The following is a 24,313-nucleotide window of genomic DNA, read 5'->3' as shown; positions in this document are numbered from 1 at the left end:
CTCCCCACTGTACCTCACTCCTAAGCCGGCAGCTCCTTCACACACACACACACACACACACACACACACACACACACACAGCCTTTTAGTGGCTCTTCTGATGGCAGCAACTGCAGCTTCTTTTGTCTTAACACACATAGGACTCTATAACATGCTTTATGTGGGTTTATGTTTCGATCAGGAAAATTCTAGTCTAAGTACCTTGGTTGGAAAATAGCGGCTAGTCTTGAACTGCTTCAGGGTGGCTGACAGAGTAACTGTGGAAAAGAACAGGATCACTGACCAAAACAGAACATCTGGTACATATGGGTGATCGTGGCCACAAGCTCGTCCAACATATTCTCCATGCAATGATTTGCATTCCTGCCAGAGGAAATAAAACAAATGGAGCTAGTTAAGAAAGAAAAGGACACATTTCTTTTGGAAAACTAATGTCTGAATGTCATCTCTAGTTGACATGTTGAAGCTCTTCATCTATGGCTCTTAATGATTTAATTAGACATCCGAGTGAGTTTTATGAATTCCATTTGGATAGGTAGAGAGCAATACTGGAGATTTATATTATGTTAAAATTGAACATAAACACTTTTAGAATTTTTGCTTTTATCAAGTTAAATTTAAATCTATAAAACTAATTGATCTGGGACGCCCGTGTGGCTCAGTTGTCATGCATCTGCCTTCGGCTTAGGTCACAATCCCAGGGTCCTGGGATGGAGACCCGCATCAGGCTCCCTGTTTGGTGGGGAGCCTGTTTCTCCCTCTCTCCCTCTCCCTGCTTGTGTTCCCTCTCTTGCTGTGTCTCTCTGTCAAATAAATAAAAAAAAAATTAAAAAAAACCCACCTAATTGATCTACCAATCAATGTATATCTAACCCCATATCCACTAAGTTCCTAACACTAGATTTATTGAAAATATGACATATGTGATAGTGAGTGGTTACTAGGGTCAACAAGACATTTAAATATATCATCTTAATTAATTTCCACATCAACCCTAGGAAATAGGGAGATGTCATTATTTCTATTTCATGTCTGAGGAAACTGAGACATGGGGAAGTTAAGTAATTTGCTGCAGCCTAACAGTTGCTGGGCAGCAGAGCTTTGGTATAAACATGGTGCCCATGGTGGGAATATTATTGCGCATTAAAAAGAACAGTGATATCACAGAATTATCTAGTTCAAAAGCTATTAAGAAAGGTGAGAAAGGCAACAAAAGAACCATGATATATTCCTACTAGAATAAAATTGGGAGTCAAAGATACGGCTTAAATTTAGATTACAGAACAAAAGAGAGGAAATTACTACATGAGTAAAACAAAGCTCATATTTAGTGTGACTTCTCATTTTTTACTTTTTTTTTTCTGGTATATATTTTTATAAGCCCCTTAAGTATCATTATAATTACTACCTTAGCCATGAGGTGGCAGCAAAAGCAAAAAAATTTCTTTCTCCAAGAAAAACAGCATTTTAAACATTAGTATTTTGGAACGAAATAAAAAATTCTCTTTTAAACTCACTTTGGTTTCTCTTATTTTATACTAAAGATTAGATTACTGGAATATTACTTTTTTTTTTTTCTTTTTCAAAACAGAAAATCATGATTTAAGTGATCTGGTGACCTCATTAGTAGTACTTGAGATATTCTGGACATAAATAGAAAGTGAATTTATTGAGAATCCTCCTGTACCTTCAAAAGATTTTAGAATAGATCACAGATAGCCACATTTTTATCTAAAAACAAACCAACAACCAGTTAAATCTGTTTGGGGCAGCTACCCCTAAGGCTAGGATTCTTGAAAAAATAGTGTTAGCTTATCTTATAATTATCTAAAAGAATTGTCCCCTTTTCTAATCTAGCCCCAAATATCTTCCTTGCAAGGTAAATTTGAGTTCCAATTATCCATATTAAGCTAAGACAGAGCACAATAACTTGGTTAATTAAAAGACCAAAGAAATCAAAGAAACCCTCCCAGCCGTAATTATGGTTTTGATTTTCCTTCACTCAAAACTCTTAAAAAATAAAGTATCCAAAGTGAATCTTTGCATTTTTAGTCTTTTCTCTCGCCCCTGTCCAGAGATGCCAGTAGAGCAATCATTAAGAAAGTAATGGTTAAGCAGAATGGCAAAACACAAAGAGGAACTAGAAGCTCCAAGGCAAACATTATCTGTAGACTTATGTCCATCTTCGGTCTTCTGGGCAGATATGAAAGTCTTCTAAATATTCCTTGGACTTGGCTGGGTCTTGTTCTCAATTCTTAAGAACATAGATGTCGCTTAAAGGATCATTTAACAGTCATATAATCAATAATAAATTGCCAGTGCTTGCCCTACTACTTTAATTCAAAGCAAATTTGAAAAGGGTGTTTTGTTTTGTTTTTCTATTCCTGGGGGGGGGGGGGAGCAGTATGTTATTTAAAAAGAAAAACTGTGACCTACAAAATCCTACATTTATTTTCTGGTTTGTACCCCTAACGCACACACACATGTACATGCACACACACACACCAGTCCTGAGATTCAGGAGTGAAAACCAAATCTAAATCCTGTTCCCTTTTTTGAATCTGACATATGGTTTCACTTACAAAAATTTTAAAAATGATTGTTGACAAACTCATTTCTACTAATTATTCTTCAAACACATTCTAAGTTTCAATTTTATAAGTTTATAAAAATTTAGTTTGATAAGTATACATTTATTTTGTTAATAAGAATAAGAAATTAAATTTGGCATTAGTATCTTCCCCCTTATATATATACAAGCTAACTATGTAACTCTGAGACAACTGCTAGTTAATTGCATGGGAATATTTTAAACCTTGCCTAGGAGTTCCTTGTAATGACTGATTCTGAGATACTTTTAAATATATTTATTTATAAAAATCTAGATTTATATAAAAAAAACTTACATAATCTAGCTTGCCATAAAAGACCTCAGTTAAGCATTATTCATAATAGCCAAAATATGAAAATAACCTATATGTCTGTAGATGGATGAATGGATTAAGAAAATGTGGTATAAATATACAATAGAATATCAGTTACCCTTAAAAAAGAAGAAAATCCTGTCATTTGCAAAAAACATGAATGAACTTGAAGGACATTATGCTAAGTGAAAAAAGGAAGACCTGGAAAGACAAATACTTCATGATTTTACTTACATGTGGAATCTAAAAAGTCAACCTCATAGAAGGAAAGAGCAGAGTGGTGTTTACCAAGGGCTGGTGGGGATGAAGAAGGGAAAATAGAGAAATATTCGTCAAAGGGCCCAAAGCTTTAGTCATGTGTAATGAATAAATCTGAAGAGCTATTATATAACATGATGACTATGAATAATAATACTCTGGTATATGGTTGAAATTTGCTAGGACAGTAGATCTTAATGGTTCTCACCAAAAAAAAAAAAAAAAAAAAAAAAAAAAAGAGAAGAAAAAGAATGGGGAAAAAAGGAAAATGTTAACTATGTGAGGTGATGGGTATATTAACTAGTTAACTTGCAGTAATCATTTCACAGTGTATATATACATCAAAACATCATGTTATACATCTCAAATAGATACAAATTTTATTTGTCAAACATACCTCAATAAAGCCAGAAAACAAAATGAACCAAAACAAAACACTTGCATTAAACAGTAAATTTGTGATATAAAACTCTTTCAAAATAATCATTAAATGTTTACTGAATATTTACTATGCATATAGCAGTGTGGAAGAATTAAAGAAAGCTAAAATTCTTCACCTTCATTGAGTTAGCAAGATGTAAATTATAATTCATGAGATATGTAACAATTCAATGAAAACTTTTCAAATGAATAATATGTAAGGTAAATGTTCTATCACCAGTTTTATAAAACAAGTTATAATAGCCATTAGCACAGTGTTTCATTAATAAAATGCTGGTGATTATGCTGGGAAAAAAACCCAGCATAATAACTGAGACATAAATTTAATGGTCTTCATCAACTTAAAAATTACAAGATTTTTTCATTATGTAGCATTCCCTTTGGTGATAAAGGCTATTTCTGGTCAAGATGAGCAATTATCCATTGCAAAAACTGCTTTTAGCTTATGAAAAATAATATGAAAATTTCTGCCAGAATGTTAACACCTACTACAGAACTTAAAAAAAAAAAAAATTTAAGATTTGCTTTGATTGCAAAATATTTTTTACTGTACTCTGCTTGACCCTAAAACTTTTTTTTTTTTTAAATTTTTATTGTGTTATGTTAGTCACCATACAATACATCCTTTGTTTTTGATGTAGTGTTCCAAGATTCATTGTTTACATGTAAAACCCAGTGCTCCATGCAATACATGCCTTCCTTAATCCCCACCACCAGGATCACCCATTTTTCCACACCCCTCCCTTCTAAAACCCTCAGTTTGTTTCTCGGAGCCCACAGTCTCTCATGGTTCATCTCCTCCTCCGACATCCCCCCTTCACTTTTCCTTTCCTTCTCCTAATGTCCTCCATGTTGTTCCTTATTTTCTACAAGTATGTGAAACCATATGATAATTGACTTTCTCTGCTTGACTTATTTCACTCAGCCTAATCTCCTCCACTTCCATCCATGTTGATGCAAAAGTTGGATATTCATCCTTTCTGACGGCTGAGTAATATTCTATTATATATATGGACCACAACTTCTTTTTTTTTTTTTTATAATTTTATTTTTTATAAACATATATATATATATATATTTTTCCCCCAGGGGTACAGGTCTGTGAATCTCCACGTTTACAAACTTCACAGCACTCACCATAGCACATACCCTACCCAATGTCCATAACCCCCCCCAACCCCCCTCTGCCCAGCAACCCTCAGTTTGTTTTGTGAGATTAAGAGTCACTTATGGTTTGTCTCCCTCCCAATCCCAACTTGTTTCATTTACTCTTCTCCTACCACATTAACCCCCCATGTTGCATCTCCTCTCCCTCATATCAGGGAGATCATATGATAGTTGTCTTTCTCCGATTGACTTATTTCGCTAAGCATGATACCCTCTAGTTCCATCCATGTTGTCGCAAATGGCAAGATTTCATTTCTTTTGATGGCTGCATAGTATTCCATTGTATATATATACCACATCTTCTTTATCCATTCGTCTGTTGATGGACATCTAGGTTCTTTCCATAGTTTGGCTATTGTAGACATTGCTGCTATAAACATTCGGGTGCACGTGCCCCTTCGGATCACTACGTTTGTATCTTTAGGGTAAATACCCAGCAGTGCAATTGCTGGGTCATAGGGTAGTTCTATTTTCAACATTTTGAGGAACCTCCATGCTGTTTTCCAGAGTGGTTGCACCAGCTTGCATTCCCACCAACAGTGTAGGAGGGTTCCCCTTTCTCCGCATCCTCGCCAGCATCTGTCATTTCCGGACTTGTTAATTTTAGCCATTCTGACTGGTGTGAGGTGGTATCTCATTGTGGTTTTGATTTGTATTTCCCTGATGCCGAGTGATATGGAGCACTTTTTCATGTGTCTGTTGGCCATCTGGATGTCTTCTTTGCAGAAATGTCTGTTCATGTCTTCTGCCCATTTCTTGATGGGATTATTTGTTCTTTGGGTGTTGAGTTTGCTAAGTTCTTTATAGATTCTGGACACTAGCCCTTTATCTGATATGTCGTTTGCAAATATCTTCTCCCATTCTGTCAGTTGTCTTTTGGTTTTGTTAACTGTTTCCTTTGCTGTGCAAAAGCTTTTGATCTTGATAAAATCCCAATAGTTCATTTTTGCCCTTGCTTCCCTTGCCTTTGGCGATGTTCCTAGGAAGATGTTGCTGCGGCTGAGGTCGAAGAGGTTGCGGCCTGTGTTCTCCTCAAGGATGTTGATGGATTCCTTTCTCACATTGAGGTCCTTCATCCATTTTGAGTCTATTTTCGTGTGTGGTGTAAGGAAACGATCCAATTTCATTTTTCTGCATGTGGCTGTCCAATTTTCCCAACACCATTTATTGAAGAGGCTGTCTTTTTTCCATTGGACATTCTTTCCTGCTTTGTCGAAGATTAGTTGACCATAGAGTTGAGGGTCTATTTCTGGGCTCTCTATTCTGTTCCATTGATCTATGTGTCTGTTTTTGTGCCAGTACCATGCTGTCTTGATGATGACAGCTTTGTAATAGAGCTTGAAGTCCGGAATTGTGATGCCACCAACTCTGGCTTTCTTTTTCAATATTCCTTTGGCTATTCGCGGTCTTTTCTGGTTCCATATAAATTTTAGGATTATTTGTTCCATTTCTTTGAAACAAATGGATGGTACTTTGATAGGAATTGCATTAAATGTGTAGATTGCTTTAGGTAGCATAGACATTTTCACAATATTTATTCTTCCAATCCAGGAGCATGGAACATTTTTCCATTTCTTTGTGTCTTCCTCAATTTCTTTCATGAGTACTTTATAGTTTTCTGTGTATAGATTCTTAGGCTCTTTGGTTAGGTTTATTCCTAGGTATCTTATAGTTTTGGGTGCAATTGTAAATGGGATGGACTCCTTAATTTCTCTTTCTTCTGTCTTATTGTTGGTGTAGAGAAATGCGACTGATTTCTGTGCATTGATTTTATATCCTGACACATTACTGAATTCCTGTACAAGTTCTAGCAGTTTTGGAGTGGAGTCTTTTGGGTTTTCCACATATAGTATCATATCATCTGCGAAGAGTGATAGTTTGACTTCTTCTTTGCCGATTTGGATGCCTTTAATTTCTTTTTGTTGTCTGATTGCTGAGGCTAGGACTTCTAGTACTATGTTGAATAGCAGTGGTGATAACGGACATCCCTGCCGTGTTCCTGACCTTAGCGGAAAAGCTTTCAGTTTTTCTCCATTGAGAATGATATTTGCGATGGGTTTTTCATAGATGGCTTTGATAATATTGAGGTATGTGCCCTCTATCCCTACACTTTGAAGAGTTTTGATCAGGAAGGGATGCTGTACTTTGTCAAATGCTTTTTCAGCATCTATGGAGAGTATCATATGGTTCCTGTTTTTTCTTTTATTAATGTGTTGTATCACATTGATTGATTTGTGGATGTTGAACCAACCTTGCAGCCCTGGAATAAATCCCACTTGGTCGTGGTGAATAATCCTTTTAATGTACTGTTGAATCCTATTGGCTAGTATTTTGGTGAGAATTTTTGCATCTGTGTTCATCAAGGATATTGGTCTGTAGTTCTCTTTTTTGATGGGATCCTTGTCTGGTTTGGGGATCAAGGTGATGCTGGCCTCATAAAATGAGTTTGGAAGTTTTCCTTCCATTTCTATTTTTTGGAACAGTCTCAGGAGAATAGGAATAAGTTCTTCTTTAAATGTTTGGTAGAATTCCCCCGGGAAGCCATCTGGCCCTGGGCTTTTGTTTGTTTGGAGATTTTTGATGACTGTTTCAATCTCCTTACTGGTTATGGGTCTGTTCAGGCTTTCTATTTCTTCCTGGTTCAGTTGTGGTAGTTTATATGTCTCTAGGAATGCATCCATTTCTTCCAGATTGTCAAATTTGTTGGCATAGAGTTGCTCATAATATGTTCTTATAATTGTCTGTATTTCTTGGGTGTTAGTTGTGATCTCTCCTCTTTCATTCATGATTTTATTTATTTGGGTCCTTTCTCTTTTCTTTTTGATAAGTCTGGCCAGGGGCTTATCAATCTTATTAATTCTTTCAAAGAACCAGCTCCTAGTTTCGTTGATTTGTTCTATTGTTTTTTTGGTTTCTATTTCATTGATTTCTGCTCTGATCTTTATGATTTCTCTTCTCCTGCTGGGTTTAGGGTTTCTTTCTTGTTCTTTCTCCAGCTCCTTTAGGTGTAGGGTTAGGTTGTGTACCTGAGACCTTTCTTGTTTCTTGAGAAAGGCTTGTACCGCTATATATTTTCCTCTCAGGACTGCCTTTGTTGTGTCCCACAGATTTTGAACTGTTGTATTTTCATTATCATTGGTTTCCATGAATTTTTTCAATTCTTCTTTAATTTCCTGGTTGACCCATTCATTCTTTAGAAGGATGCTGTTTAGTCGCCATATATTTGGGTTCTTTCCAAATTTCCTCTTGCGATTGAGTTCTAGCTTCAGAGCATTGTGGTCTGAAAATATGCAGGGAATGATCCCAATTTTTTGATAACAGTTAAGACCTGATTTAGAACCAAGGATGTGATCTATTCTGGAGAATGTTCCATGTGCACTAGAGAAGAATGTGTATTCTGTTGCTTTGGGATGAAATGTTCTGAATATATCTGTGATGTCCATCTGGTCCAGTGTGTCATTTAAGGCCTTTATTTCCTTGTTGATCTTTTGCTTAGATGATCTGTCCATTTCAGTGAGGGGAGTGTTAAAGTCCCCTACTATTATTGTATGATTGTCGATGTGTTTCTTTGATTTTGTTATTAATTGGTTTATATAGTTGGCTGCTCCCACGTTAGGGGCATAGATAATTACAATTGTTAGATCTTCTTGTTGGACAGATCCTTTGAGTATGATATAGTGTCCATCTTCATCTCTTATTATAGTCTTTGGTTTAAAATCTAAGTGATCTGATATAAGGATTGCCACTCCTGCTTTCTTCTGATGTCCATTAGCATGGTAAATTCTTTTCCACCCCCTCACTTTAAATCTGAAAGTGTCTTCGGGTTTAAAATGAGTTTCTTGTAACCCTAAAACTTTTAACATCTAAAATTAAGTCATGACTAGCCAGATCAATTGTGCTATTAGTCTCATAGAAGTTTATTATTCAGGATTTGCCACATTGAATGAATACTATTATTTAACAGTAAATTATTAAGAGACTATACAACACATAGAAAAAATTGTCATGTTAAATGATCTAGAGATGGGATTATTGGGTTTCTGCATTGAAGAGGACACCAAGATGTGGTGCACAGGCAAGAGGCTCTTTAGACATATTATCTTTACAGTTTACACAAAGGGAATATGAATGGAAGATACACTGCAGAATAGATCAACCATGATCCCCTGCCTAAATTCTGAGTAACTGTAGCATTCTTTATTGCTCAACATTTCTTTTGTTGGTCCATTTAAATGGCTCTCTGAAAGGAAACAGTCTGTTAATGTCATTTTTCCAGGTAAAAATAGATGGAAAATAATAAATATTAATTATAACAGAAAACAAAAATAAATGAAAACTTATTCCAGAGAAAATGATTAAGATAAGAAAAAATTTCATAAAATATAGGTCAAGAGAGGATTTTAAGCCAAGGGCAAGTAATTTGATTTTGATTCTGAAAGAAAATATTTAATGGGGAAAATTGAGAAAATGAACAATAGGTCAAATGCTCTTATAGGAATCATACTTAGAGTTTTGTGATATTTGTACAACAGAAGAAGATTTCTGTGTTCCATTAACTGGCTCATTTGCTAAAATAATACGGGTTTCACAAAATGAACTAGAATTCATTTAATGTTATGCTGATGGTTATAATAGGATTTGAGCTTATAGAGGTAAGTAAAGTGACAGGAGCTCTGGACTGTAATGTTTATAACTAGAAGAGTCAAATTCTAATACTACTAAAATCAGAACATTCAATTTCTCCAATTATGAAATTAGATTGAACAGAAGAATGCAAATAAAGATGGAAAAAGAGGTGCACAAACACTATAAGAGATTAGGAAGAATTGAGAAATGCAGCTATGAGGAGGGAGAAAAAAGAAATCACAAGACAGAGGAAGCCAAAATTTTTAAAAGGTACAGGATTTAACCCTGATAGGTGAAAAATCATTGCCATTCGGTTTTTTTGAATGGCAGATAAAAAGAAAATGTAAGTAAGAATGCTCTTCCCGAGGAAGGTACCAGAATTTTTTTAATAGTGAATTTTGTTCCTTCCATGGACTTCAATATTTACACTGAAATATTAACAAACATCCCCTCCCCCTCAGCATATTCCAAACAGCTGGAGCAGCATTATAGAGTGAAATAAAAGCGTTCTGGGTTCTTTACACAGAAGACTGACTTAGTTCTGCCATATGGTTTCATTTAGGTCAACACCACTTATTTAATGTGCCTTCAGTTAATCTTGTCATATTATGATTGCTTTTAGAGTAATTCAGGCCTACTAACTACTAGTAAAACTTAATAATGAAAGAAAACCCCAGTTTACTAATGAAAACCTAAAAATGAAATTAAAATTAAGACAAAACTATTACTTTTATAATAAACAGCCATTAAAAATATTATTGCCTTAGTAATAGTTCATTCAAAATGTCAACAAAAGCCTGTATGTTTCACTTACCGATACAGTTAGGTTCTCCCAAATTATGTCAGAGGCAGAAATATTGGACTCCCTCCATTCCTTCAATGTATCATTGCTAGGATTATGTGGTTCTACACAGTTACACCTGAAAAAGCAAAACAGTGTCTTCTGTGAACTAAGTTATCTTTTTGTCACTTAATCAAAATCAACGTGTAATGGGTTCTTCTTTCCCAGTCATAACTTTACCCTAAACTCCAAGACATAGTATTTCCAGAAAGCAGAACAGATATATTCTCAGGACATTAAACTACTCTATAGTATTTTCTCTAATAAAAGAGGTCATTCCTCTTCTGTCCCAGTGACAGAAGATGTCCCAATGACAGAAGAGTGTCCCAATGACACTCTTAAAAGTGTGGGTTAGAGCCCAGGGCTTTTGGGGCCTTTGAAACCAGGATGCCTTCTAGCTTTTACCATGACAATTTGCACCTAAATTATAAGTTATATGGAAAAAAATGAAAAACATCCAAACCTATTATTATAATTTATTTATTTTTATTAATATTATAACCATATCAACTAAAGTTGTAGTTGCTTAATCTGTATTCTAAAGGTCATTTATAATTTTGCAAATCCTAGATATCTTAGGATATACTATTTTTTGTGATGAATGACAGTGTTATTAAAAAAATCAACACATAAAAGTTTTTTGAGTACCTACCACATAGAAGGTAACATAATGAATGCTGGATGGGCATAAAAGCAGAGACAAAATGCAAGAGCTGGGCAGAGTGGTATTATTACATAATAGAAAGCAGTTTTTGCCCTCATGGTTCTTTATAACTTTATAAATAAGTCAGAAGAAGACATCAGCAAAGATGACCAACAGATTAATGTTCTCAGATGTTAACCTCAATTTACAGTTTCCAAAAATTCATTCATAAACTATTTGTTCTTCAGAAAGCATTTTCTTACAGAAGCATTTTATAAAAATCATGGTTGGGCTCCTAGATTAACCCATACACAATGCATAACTTAAAAGTTAGTTGGACTGCTGTTTTAGTGGTATTCTTCAAACTGTAGGATCTAACTACCATTACTAACATTATTTCTATAGAAAAATACCATACAGTTTCTACTTGGTAAATCCCTCTGCTTAAGCAATAGTCTCTCTTGTGTCTTCTACCTCAGGAATTTGGTCAGCTCTTCCTTACACCATTCATTCATGCTTCAAAGAATATTGAGGGTCTATTACTGCAAGAAACTCTATGTTTCTTGGGCAATACAAACAAGCATCCTTCCTTCTCTTACTAAGGAAGGTTAGAAGATTCTTTAGCTGGGCTCACTTGGGACTGGGCCTCTAATAAGGTAAAGGGTTCAAGTGAGAAAGCTGGTGACAAGGGTTTTAAGAGATAGGATATGGAAGCATTAGCTACTATGGGCATCTACAGTGACCTCCACAGTAGCAGAGAGAGAAGCTACAGCAAAAGGAAAACAGAGGAACCTGAGATGCAGTAATAGACATACATCAATGCAATTTATTTAACACTATGGGTTCCTAAGTCCCAAACTGGCTATACATAAAGCTCTGTTCTTTCCTGGCTGCCTGGCCATGGGAAGATCATTCAATCACTCTAACTATTGGTTTCCAACTGCAGTAAAGGACTGTCCAGTAGAATCCCAAAGAGGGTCTGGACTAAGAGAAGAGCTCCTACTAAACAAAGAAGTGTAGTAAGAGATGAAGCTGAAAATGTGGAAACTAATTGAGAGTCTGACTATATACACTTGATCCCAGAAATCCACCTTCTACTACTACATATAATTCATCCCTTCTCCAGAAAAGTTACATTTCCTCCAACAGAAAGAAGGCTAGAGTCCTCCAGAATCTCCAGTCAGGCTTAGGTCTTCTGCTGTACAAAGCCAGTTCATAAAGACTAGGAGATGTGGCTGTTATTTCAGATGTGTCAATCCCACCACAAACTAATGAGACACACGAAGAAACAGGGAAACATGGCCTAAACAAAAGAACAAAATAAATCTCCCAAAACTCATCTTAAAGAAGTGGAGGTATATGCATTACCTGACAGAAAATTAAAATAACCATCATAAAGATACTCAAAGAGCTTAAAAGGACAATGCACAAATAAAACAAGAATATCAACAGAGAAATAGAAAATACTAAAAAGAGCCAAACAGAAATTTTGGAGCTGAAAATACAATAACTAGATGGAAAAATTCTCCAGAGCAGTTCAACATTAGGTTCACTCAAGAAGAAGAAAGAATCAGTGGACTCAGAGACAAGTCATTTGAAATTTTCCAGTCAGAAAAACAAAAAGAAAAAAGAATGAAAAAGAATGAAGAAAGCCTAAGAAATGAACTAAATACCATTAAACAGACCAATCTAGATATTATGGAAGTCCCAGGGAAAAAAAGAAAGAGAATAAGGAACAAAAAAGCACACTTAAAGAAAGGGGAAGGAAACCGACATCCACATTTAAGAAGCCCATAGAACTCTAACCATAGTGAATTCAAAGAACTCCACACTGAGACACATTATAAGTAAACTCTCAAAAATCAAAGACAGAAAATTCAGAAAGCAGCAAGACAAAAGCAATTCACCATGTGTAAGAGAACCTCCATAAGAGTTTCAGTGGATTTTTCAGGAAGACTCTATAGGCCAGAAGGGAGTAGGATGATCTACTCAAAAGTGCTGAAAGGAATAACTACTAACCAAGAATGCTATGTCTGGCAAAACTGTTATTCAAAAATAAAGGAGAAATAAAACCTTTCCAGATCTGGGGAACAACAACAACAAAACACACATACACACACACAAACAATACAAAACAAAACAAAACAAAACAAAACAAAAACTGAGGGAGTTCATCACCACTAGACCTGCTTTGTAAGAAATGCTAAAGGAAATTCTTCAAGTTGAAACAAGCAGACCCTGAACAGCAACATGAGAGTATAAAGCTTGCTAGTAAAGGTAAACATACAGACAAAAAAGAACACTGTAACTGAGGCATGTAAAAAGTCACTTTTAATTCTGGTATAAAATTCTGGAATAAAACGATTAAAAATTATTATAAAATATGTTAATTGGTACACAATATAACAAATGTGATTTGTGACATCCGTAATATAAAGTGTGTAAAAGGGAGAAAGTAAAAGCAAAAAATATTTATATGCAAATGAATTTGTTATCAGTTTGTTAATAGATTGTTATAAATATAAGATGCTTTATGTAAGCCCAATGGTACCACAAAGAAAATACCTGTAGAACAAACGTGAAAGAAAACTGTGAAGGAATCAATGTCATTACAAATACCCACCCCTCAGAAAAGCAAAGACAGACAGAAAAAGAGGAAAAGAGGGACAAAAACACTGTAAAAGCAAATAATAAAATGGAGTAGTAAATCCTTCCCTATCAAGAACTACTTAAATGCAAACGATTCAGCTCCCCAGGCAAAAGGCATAGAGTGACTGAATAGATAAAGAACAAGACCCAGTAAATGTGTCTAGAAGAAACTTCATTTAAGGATACATATAGGGTGAAAGTTAAAGAATAAAAAAAGATATTCAATGCAAATGGTAACCTAAAGACAGCAGGGAGTGGGGCATAATTATAACAGATAAAATAGACTTTAAGTCAATATTGTAAAAAGAGACAAAGAAGGATATTATATAATGATAAAAGGGTCAATCCACCAAAAATATATAACAATTAAAAATGTATATGGACCTAACAGCAGAGCACTAAAATATAGAAAGGAAATACTGACAGAATTAAAGGAAAAGATAAACAGTAATAATATTAGGAGATTTCAATACTTCACCTTATTTATTTATTTTTAATTATGTTTAATTTTTTTAATTAAAATTTTAATTTTAATTCCAGTATAGTTAACATACAGTGTTATATTAGTTTCAGGTGTACAATATAGTGATTCAACAATTCTATACATTACTCATTGCTCGCCATGGTAAGTATACTCTTTAATTCCCATCACCTATTACACCCATCCCCCTCCCACCTTCCCTCTGATAACCCATCAGTGTATTCGCTATCGTTCAGAGTCTGTTTCTTGGTTTGTCTCTCTCGTTTTTTCTCCCTTTCCTCATTTGTTTTATTTCTTAAATTCTCAATACCTCACTTTAAATAATGGATTGCATCCAGACAGTAGAGAAATAAGGAAACAGAGGACTTGAACAACAATATAGACTAAATGAACGTAACAGTATATACAGAACATTTCAGCCAACAGTAGCAGAATACAGTTTTCTCAAGCACATAAAGGACATTCTCAAGAACAGATCACGTTAGGTCACAAAACTAGTCCTAACAAATTTAAAAAGAATTAAATCATACTAAATATATTTTCCAAATATAATGTAATGAAACCAGAGAAGAGTAAGCGAAGGAAAACTGGAAATTTCACAAATACATGGAAATGAAACAACACACCCTTGAACAACTAGTGTGTCAAAGATACCAAAAGCAAATTAGAAAACATCTTGAGACAAATGAAAATGAAAACACAACATAAGAAAGTTCATCAAGTGCAGAAAAGCAGTACTAAGAGGGAAGTTTATAGCAATAAATGCCTACATTAAAAATGAGGAAAAGTCTTGGGGCGCCTGGGTGGCTCGGTGGGTTAAAGCCTCTGCTTTCGGCTCGGGTCATGATTCCAGGGTCCTGGGATTGAGCCCCATATCGGGCTCTCTGCTCAGCGGGGAGCCTGCTTCCCTTCCTCTCTCTCTGCCTGCCTCTCTGCCTATTTGTGATCTCTCTATGTCGAATAAATAAATAAAATCTTTAAAAAAAAATGAGGAAAAGTCTCAAATCAAAAACCTAATTTTAAACCACAAGGAACTAGAGAAAGAAGAAAAAACTAAGCCTGAAGTTGGCAGAAGAAATAATAAAAATCAGAGCAGAAGTAAATGAAAGGGACTAGAAAAACAATAGAAAAGAGCAATGAAATGGAGTTTGTGTTTTGAAGGTCAATAAAATTGACAAACTTTTAGCCAGACTAAGAAAAAAACAGAGAAGACTCACAATTGGAAATGAAGGAAGAGGCATTGCAACTGATGCCACTGAAATTAAAAGTTAAGAGATTACTATGTGCAATTATACACCAACAAATTGGATAACCTAGAAGAAATGGACAAATTCCTAGAAAAGGCAATCTACCAAAACAGAAACATAAAGAAATAGAAATTCTGAACAGACCTATAACTAGCAAAGAGATTGAAACAGTAATTTAAAAATCTCCAAAAAAAGGAAAAACCCATGACTAGGTGAATTCTACCAAACATTTAGAGAAGAATCGATATCATTCCTTTTCAAACTCTTTCACAAAGCCAATGAGGAAGGAGCACTTCCAAATTCATTTTATGAGCCCAGCCTTACCCTGATACCAATGCCAGAAAAATACATTATAAGGAAAGAAAACTGCAAGCTCATATCTCTGGTGTATATTTACACAGAAATCCCCACCAAAATACTAGCAAATCAATTTCAACAGTGCATTAAAAGTTTCATACATCAAGACCAAGTGAAATTTATCCCTGGAATGCAAGGGTGGTTCAACATACAGATATCAACCAGTGTGATATACCACATTAATAAAACAAAAGATAAAAACCATATGATCATCTTATTAGATGCATAAAAAACATTTGATAAACCCAACATCTTTTCATAATAAAATAACTTATCAAAGAATAGAATGAAATTATCTCAACATAATAAAAGCCATATATGACAAGCTCACAGCTAAAATCTTAGTCAATAGGGATAAACCAAAAGCTTTTTCTCTAAGATCAAGAGCAAGACAAGGATGCCCATTCCTGCCATTTTAATTAAATATAGCATTGAAATCCTAGTTTCAATAGTTAGATAAAAAAGAGAAATAAAACTCATCCAAATTGGATAAAAAAAAAGGAAAATTATTTCTGTTTGCATATGACTATAATCTTATATGTAGAAAACTCTAAAGATTCTACACATAAAAAACTGTTAGAATAAATGAATTAAGCAATATTGTAGGATAAAAAAATCAACATATAAAACTCAGTTGAGTTTCTACAAACTAGCAATGAACAATCCAAAAAGAAAATTAAGAAAACAATTGTATTTACAATAGCACCAAAAGGATAAAATACTTGAAATAAATACAACCAAAGACATGAAAGACCTGCACAATTAAAACTACAAAGCACTGTTGAAAGAAGTTAAGGACATTAATGAAAAGCTACACATATGTTCATGGATTGAAAGACTTAATGTTTTTCACATGCCCACATTACCTTAAGTACACTATAAATGTAATGCAATTCCTATCAAAATCCCAATGGCATTTTTTACAGAAATAGAAAAATGTATTCCTAAATTTCATATGAATCCACAAAGGATTCTAAATTGTCAAAACAATGTTGATAGAAAAGAATAAAGTTGGAAGATTTATACTTCTTGATTTCAAAACATATTATGAAGCTGGAATAATCAAACAGTATGGTACTGGCATAAAGACAGAGTATAGACCAATAGAACTGAATAGAAAGCCCAGAAATAGACCCTCACTTATGCAGTCAAAAGATCTTCAACAGGATAGCAAGACTAAAAATGGGAAAAGGAAAGTCTCTTTAAAAATTGTGCTAGGAAAACTGGATATCCACATACAAAAGAATGAAATTGGACCTCTATCTTATACTATATACAAAAACCAATTTGAAATGGATAAAGACTTAAAAGTAAGACCAGAAACTATAAAACTCCTAGAAGAAAACAGGAGAACAGCTTTATGACTTTGGTCTTAGCAATGATTTCTTGAGTATAAAACAAAAATCACAGGCAACAAAACCAAAAATTGGCAGTGAAACTGTATCAAACCAAAAAGATTCTACATATCAGAGCAAATAATTAACAGAATGAACAGGCAAACTAGGGAATGGGAGAAAATGTCTGCAAATTTATTTGATAAGTTGTTAATATCCAAAATATATAAGGAGTTCCTACAACTCAATAGCAATAAAACAAGTAACTTGATTTAAAAAAAAAAAAAAATGGGCAGGGGCACCTGGGTGGCTTAGTTGGTTTAGTGTCTGATTCTTGATCTCAGTTCAGGTCTTGATATCAGTGTGGTGAGTTCAAGCCCCATTTCGAGCCTACTTTAAAAAAAAAAAAATGGGCAAAGGACTTGAATAGACATATTTTTTTTTTTCCAAAAAAGACCTACAATTGGTCAGCAGCTATGTAAAAAAAAATACTAAACATCATCAATCATCAGGGAAATGAAAATCAAAACTACAATGAGGTATCACCTCACATCTTTTAGGATGACCATGATAAAACAAACAAAACATCAGAAAAGAACAAGTGTTGGTGAGGATATGGAGAAGTTGGAACCCTTCTGCCAATGTTGTTGTGAGGAATGTAAAATGGTGCAGCCACTACAGAAAATACTATGCAGTTTCTTCAAAAATTTAAAAATAGAACTACCCTGAGTATTTATCCAAAAGAATCAAAGCCAGGATCATGAAAAGATATTTGCATTTCCATGTTCATTGTAGAATTGTTCACAATAGCCAAGAGGTGGAGACAATTTAAAAGTCCATCTACAGATGAAGAAAGAAAATGTGGAATGTATATACAATAAAATATTATTCAGCCATTGAAAAAAGAAGAAAATCCTGTCAATATGCTATAAGATGGATAAACACTGAGGAAATTATGCTAAATGACATAAACAGAGTAGAACAAATACCTCATGATTCCTCTTATGAGGTATCTAAAGTAGTGAAACTTATAGAAACAGAGAGTAGCATAGTGGGATTTTAGGGATGGGGGAGGAGAAAATGGGGAGTTGTTCAATGGATACAGAGTTTTAATTATGCAATACGAAAAATTTCTAGGGATGCCTGGGTGACTCAACCAGTTAAGCATTTGCCTTCAGCCCAGGTCATAATCCTGGGGTCCTGGAATCGAGTCCTGTGTAGGGTTCCCTACTTAGTGGGGAGTCTGCTTGTCTCTCTCCCTCTGCCTACCACTACCTCTGCTTGTGCTCTCTCCCTCCGTCTCCCTCAAATAAATAAATAAAAACTCTATTAAAAAATTTCTAGGGACACCTGGGTGGCTCAGTTGGTTAAGCATCTGCCTTCGGCTCAGATCATGATTCCAGAGTCCTGGGATTGAGTCTCACTCTGGGTTCCTTGCTCAGCAGGGAGCCTGCTTCTCGCTCTGCCTGTTCTGCCTGCAGCTCTCTCTGACAAAAAAAAAAAAAAAAAAAAAAAAAAAAAATCTTTAAAAAATTTTTTTCTAGAGATCTACTGTGCAACACCTGCTGTACTATATACTTAAAATCTTAATAAGATTCAACAGGATAAAATTATTGAATTATTGGAAAGCTTGAATACATTTCAGCACAGAAGAAGAGAAAAAGAAGGCAGTCAACAATTCCAGGAAAGATAAAAGGTTTTACAAGCAAAGTATATTCCTAAGAGGAAGAAACTAAAATATGGAATGATTCTGAACAGCTCGTGAAATGTTAAAAAGAACAATTCATTTGACCATGATGTTAACAGCATTGCTGGTTTTTATCCTTCACTATATATCTGGGTTATTTTATTTGTGGTTGTCATAAGGCTTAACACATATACCCAGCTATTGGGCTCCACTGATTGCTGGCTGATTGCTCTATTGTTTTTGACAATAACCTGAGGGCATACATTGCTCTCGAGATCTGATTCAATTAAATTTTAGCTCCTCTGCAGTTGAGGTCATTGTTTGAAATTTTTCTGACCCTGGAAGGGCCCTTTAGCTGTCTAATTCCCTGGTTTTCTCTGGTACATAAGGTGGCCTATTGTTTAGCTTGTATCTCATATACAGCTACCTACCACCTCTTAATTGCTTTCCACCAAAACTTCCATTATTTTTGACAGTACATTTAAGCTGTGCTTCAAATAAAACCAGTCCTTTTTGAGAGAATTTTAGGATCCTCCTGGCCAAAATCTCTAAGGTTTGGCTCCAGAGCTAGAGGCAGGGAAAATGGTATGCTTTTTTCCTGAGAGATTTCCTTGCTTTAGGAGCAGGGACTGGGCAGTGGCAGCAATCAGGGTCTATGCCTGGGGTGGTACTTCTACCCTTTGGGTGGGTCTGGGTGAATGAAGAGAGTCCCAAACTCTCGGATGTACCAACTCAGTACTTAGCTTTCATAACACATGCAGGGGGCAGGGATGGAATGATAATGATAATGCTGGCAACCTACTCTTCTTGAGAAGATATCATTGCCCTCACCTGGAGGCTAGGAGGAGAAGAAGCCCCATATTCTTGGCTATATTTGCCTAGAATGAAGCTTCTGTCATATTAAGCTGGGATGGACATAAGGAGGAAGAAGTTTGTGGCTTAAGTGCTGCAGACTTGCTGTTCTTACCAAGATTTAGTAGATTTCCTTTAATCAGTGTTTCTTTGCTGTATGCTCTTAAGACAATTTCCACAGATTTTCCATTATTGTTTAAAAAAATGATTTATTTACTTATTTAAGAGAGAGAGAGAGAGCAAGCATGAATGGGGGGAGGGGCAAAGGGAGGGGAAGAAAGAATCCCAAGCAGATGTCCCACTAAGTATGGAGCCCCATGTGGGGCTCGATCCAAAGACCATAACATCATTACTAGAGTCAAAACCAGCAGTCAATCACCCAACCAACCAAGCCATCCAGGAGCCTCCATTATTGCTTTCTTTTTAAAATGTTTTTCACCATTATGGTTGTTCCACCAGAGCTGCTTATACCCCTGTTCTGGAAGTATCTATTCAGAACATTGTTTTTTTAATGGGATAGGAATCATGATAGCATAGGAGCTATAGAGAAGGATATGTAATTACTGCACATTACTTAGCTCTAGAGTGAACAATATATGGAAACAACCTAAATGTCCATCAATAGATGAATGGATAAAGAAGATGTGGTATATATATAAATGGAATATTACTCAGTCATAAAAAAGAATGAGATCTTGCCATTTGCAACAACATGGATGCACACAGAGAATACTAAGCTAAATAAAATAAGTTGGAGAAAAACAAATGCCATGTATTTTCACTTATATGTGGGATCAAAAAAAGAAAACAAACGAATAGCAAACAAAAAGCAGAAACAGATCCATAGATACAGGCAACAAACTGATAGTTGTCAGAGGAGAACAGGTTGGGGGATGAGCAAAATAGATGAAGGGGAGTGGGAGATACAGGCTTCCAGTTATGGAATGAGGAAGTCCTGGCAATAAAAGGCACAGCATAGAAAATATAGTCAATGGTATTATAATAACGGTGTATGGTGACGGATGGTAGCTACACTTGTGGTGAGATAGCATAACATATTCAGATGTTAAATCACTATGTTGCTTACCTGAATCCAATGTAACATTGTATGTCAACTATACATAAATTAAAAAAATAATTTGTGAAATGTACTATAAAGAATTTTAACCTCTGAAGAAGGTAAATAAAATACCTTCTAAAATACCTTCATACCTTGAATCTGGGTGCTTAAAAAAAACCTTAAGAAAATGATGTTTGAGCTGAGATCTACTAAAAAATGAACAAAATTAAGTAAGAAATGGTATGGGCAGAGTGGTGGGGGTGGTGGACCAGAGAGAGCGAATAGCAGGTGGAAGGTCTGAGTCAGGGAGCAGACACAAGCATAGAAAGCTTAGTGCAACTGAAGCATAAGGGGGAAGGGGGAAGAGATTGAAGCAAGACTATGGGATAAGTTAGGTCCAGACTGTATAGCCTGAGCGCTGAGGACCCTCATAGGTACTCTGGATGTTAAAATGAGAACAATAAGAAGCTTTTGAAGGAGTTTTTGAAAGAATTCTTATTCCATTATTGCTGTGGTTTTTTGTTAATGTTGGTTATGCAGTCCTCGTATAAAGCCCATATCATTAGTTGAAAAGATCAGATCTAGGCATATCTAGAACAACAGTAGCTCATGCTCTCACAAAATGGCATTAAAGGAAAGTACTTCGTTCACTGATAGGTCCTGACGAAGAGTCCATGGACATAGTAGAGAACTGTGGCAGGAAAGACCTTGCGTTTAGCACCCACCAAAGGGATGTGTAAGGGCAGATCAGGTGATACTACAGTTCTGGAGCCACCGCAGATATCTATGTTATCATGCATATAAGAGCTGCATGTTACTATAAGACATCATTTCTTAACCCCAAGAACAAATTCTAAGACATCCGGGGACAAATTTTATTTTATTTTATTTTATTTTATTTTATTTTATTTTATTTTATTTTATTTTATTTTTTATTAAAGATTTTATTTTTATTTATTTGACAGAGAGAGAGAGAGAAAGAGAGCACAAGTAGGGGGAGTTGCAAAGGGAGAAGGAGAAGCAGACTCCCTGCTGAGCAGGGAGCCCCATGTGGGGCATGATTCCAGGACCCTGAGACCATGACCTGAGCCAAAGGCAGATGTTTAACTGACTGAGCCACTCAGGTGCCTCCAGGGACAAATTTTAACATGAATGACTGTTCCATATTTAATGGAGATACTCAAGACACTGGTGTAGGGACTAAAAGTTTACAGTAGAGCTGCCGGTAGCGTGTCTATATTCTGAAATAAGATCACTACCTATTTTTTTAAAGTTAAGAACCTAAAGTATCAAAGGGGAGATGGGGGGAGGGAGGGTTAAATGGGTGATGGGTATTAAGGAGGACACTTGTCCTGATAAGTGCTGGGTATTATATGTAAGTGATGAATCATTAAATCCTACACCTAAAAGTAATATTACACTGTATGTTAACTAACTTGAATTTAAATAAAAATTTGAGGGAAAAGAAAGTAGAACCTAAAGTATTCACACTGACCTTGGATCCTCCAAATGCAGATTTAGAGATTACCCCTATGGTAGCCTTCAAAATATCCAGTTTTGTCTACAATGTCTTGTTCAGAATCTCTGGTTCCAACTTCACAATTGTGCCAGGATTAGATGAAAAAGCAATAGTGGAAAAGCAAGGATTATAGGCCTTCAAATGTCTTGCTACTGTTTTGCTCATACATATATGAACCTGCCAAACTCTGTCTATAAATCAGTTTAGTGGTAAGGGGGAGTGCGTTCCCATGATGGGAAATCCCCCAAGTTGAACATTCTGTTACTCTGCATCGGAAAAAAAAAAAAAAAAAAAAGAAAGCCCAACACCATAGGAGTTTGATAGGAAAACATTTCATACTCTGAACATTTGTTAAATTTATTGATGATAAAATGAAAACTATAATGCCAAATTGGAAAAAAATACCAAATTTCTTGTAGGAATAACATAATAAGAGAGAATTAACATTATAGTAGATGTATACATTTACGGGGAAAATATATATGTATGTGCGCACACAAACATATATTGAATTTCATCTGAAAGGAAGAATTTTATTTAAAAGGAAGTTTGGAACAAAAACATTTACTAGCCCTTTGATCCAGTTAAATTACTAGCGAAAGAGCACATCAGTGGAGATCTGAGGTTATTCATTTGCATTTGTTAGTGAAGTCACTGAACAAGCCAGCTCTTCTGTTATCTTACTTCACCTAAGTAACAAAAACAAAGCAAATTGCTAGCTCTGACTCATGTGAATAACAGGCAAGTAAACTTAAGACATAACTGATTCTAAAATAAATTCTTCAAAGCTATCACTCATGGCTTTACTTTGGTTGACACTGAGAAAATTAATCATTTCAAAAGAAAAATTAGTCACTGCTTACAATTAAAGTACCAACGCATTTTAAAAAAAGGGCAAACGACAATGATGCCCTCATCTTCCCAGGAGACTCGTGGAATAACTTGGTTTTTGGGAACGAGTACCATAGTGTCCAGCTGTAAGACTGGCCCATCCATTCTCCACAAAATCCTGGCCAAATTTGGGTGCTGAGTGCCTCCCAGGATTGACCTCCAAGCCCAATTATCTGCATCTGGATGTAACAGATGGGCATTTAGTTCACATCACCTTTGGTGAACCTGTGGTTGAGTTTCTAAAAGCAGCTAGGCTAGGATCCTTTCTTTGACATGCGGAGGATGGTGTCCAGAATGGAACACTGGGACAAAGCCAGTGGTTGCAGTAGAAGCCAATTAACCTACCTTTCATCTTGAGGACACAAAGCTTTGATTAAAGACACTTGGGAGAATGAGATGAAGGTTAGACTTGCCATCAAACTGGGAACTACAGTGGAATATTTAGCACCATGGGCTAATCAGATAGATCCAATCTCTTATGCCAGTGGAACCTGAATTTGGAGGGCAGAAATGTATGGGAGATACAATGTCAAGGATTCATCAATGGAGGACCCAGTGTCCATCTTTAGACAGAGATCAGTGCTGAAGTGGGTATGATACAATCCATGACTATCCAGACACAGGTGCTAACATGATGGTGTCTGGCAGTGCCATCATGAGGAGTGAACACCCCAGGTCTGTGATTGACCTGTTAAGATACATTGGCTCAGAAGTGGCTCAGAAACATTCTCTTCATCAGTGAAAACTCAAGGAACCAGATATTTCTGCTCATGAAATTTCCCTTTTACTGGAAAACAACAATGGTGACCACCAAATCATATTGCCTGAGGCAGTACTGCTCTCCTGAGCAACTCTTTTTTATTTTATTTTATTTATTTGACAGAGAGAGAGAGCAGAAGCAAGCAGAGTAGCGGGCAGAAGGAGAGGGAGAAGCAGACTTCCCGCTAAGCAAGGAGCCCGGCATGGGACTCAGTCCCAGGACCCTGGGATCATGACCTGAGCTGAAGGCAATTGCTCAGCCCACTGAGCCACCCAGATGCCCCTCCTGAGCAACTCCCTATTCCAATGTCTAAATCCTATTGAGCAAAATGCTCTAGGGGTTTAGAAATTAGTGTGTATACCTATGTTTTTAGTGATGGACTTCAAAGATTACTGTGGTAAAATACACTGTTTTTACTGAGAGACTTGGTTTTATTCTAAAGAATAAAAATGTAGCTGTATTAAGATTATAAACAGAAATGCAATGTATCTCTTCTATTGTCTAAAGAAGCCTTATTAGCCATTATGAAAAAATAATTTCATGCATTTTTTAAAAGAATTTTCTGTTGTTTACCAT

At 35.6% G+C, this 24,313-nt stretch overlaps 1 protein-coding gene and 1 pseudogene across 6 annotated transcripts in view; one reads left to right on the top strand and one right to left on the bottom strand.

Moving 5' to 3' along the window:
* Positions 1–24,313, bottom strand: part of SLC4A10 (solute carrier family 4 member 10) — a 215,419-nt gene that overhangs the window by 37,872 nt on the left and 153,234 nt on the right. For all 6 annotated transcript variants that reach the window (XM_032880287.1, XM_032880288.1, XM_032880291.1 and 3 more), the window contains 2 exons: positions 10,231–10,336; positions 202–363 (listed from right to left, as the gene is read on the bottom strand). In XM_032880287.1, coding sequence (XP_032736178.1) covers positions 202–363; positions 10,231–10,336 — 268 coding nt within the window. The remainder of the gene's footprint in view (positions 1–201; positions 364–10,230; positions 10,337–24,313) is intronic.
* On the top strand, positions 22,991–23,719 carry LOC116880861 (annotated as a pseudogene).

This window comes from Lontra canadensis, unplaced genomic scaffold (genome assembly GCF_010015895.1).
Source record: "Lontra canadensis isolate GAN:19392208 unplaced genomic scaffold, GSC_riverotter_1.0 scaffold69, whole genome shotgun sequence".
Taxonomy (NCBI): domain Eukaryota; kingdom Metazoa; phylum Chordata; class Mammalia; order Carnivora; family Mustelidae; genus Lontra; species Lontra canadensis.
The sequence above is the reverse complement of the archived record's forward strand: the minus strand, read 5'-3'. Positions and strand labels throughout refer to the sequence as shown.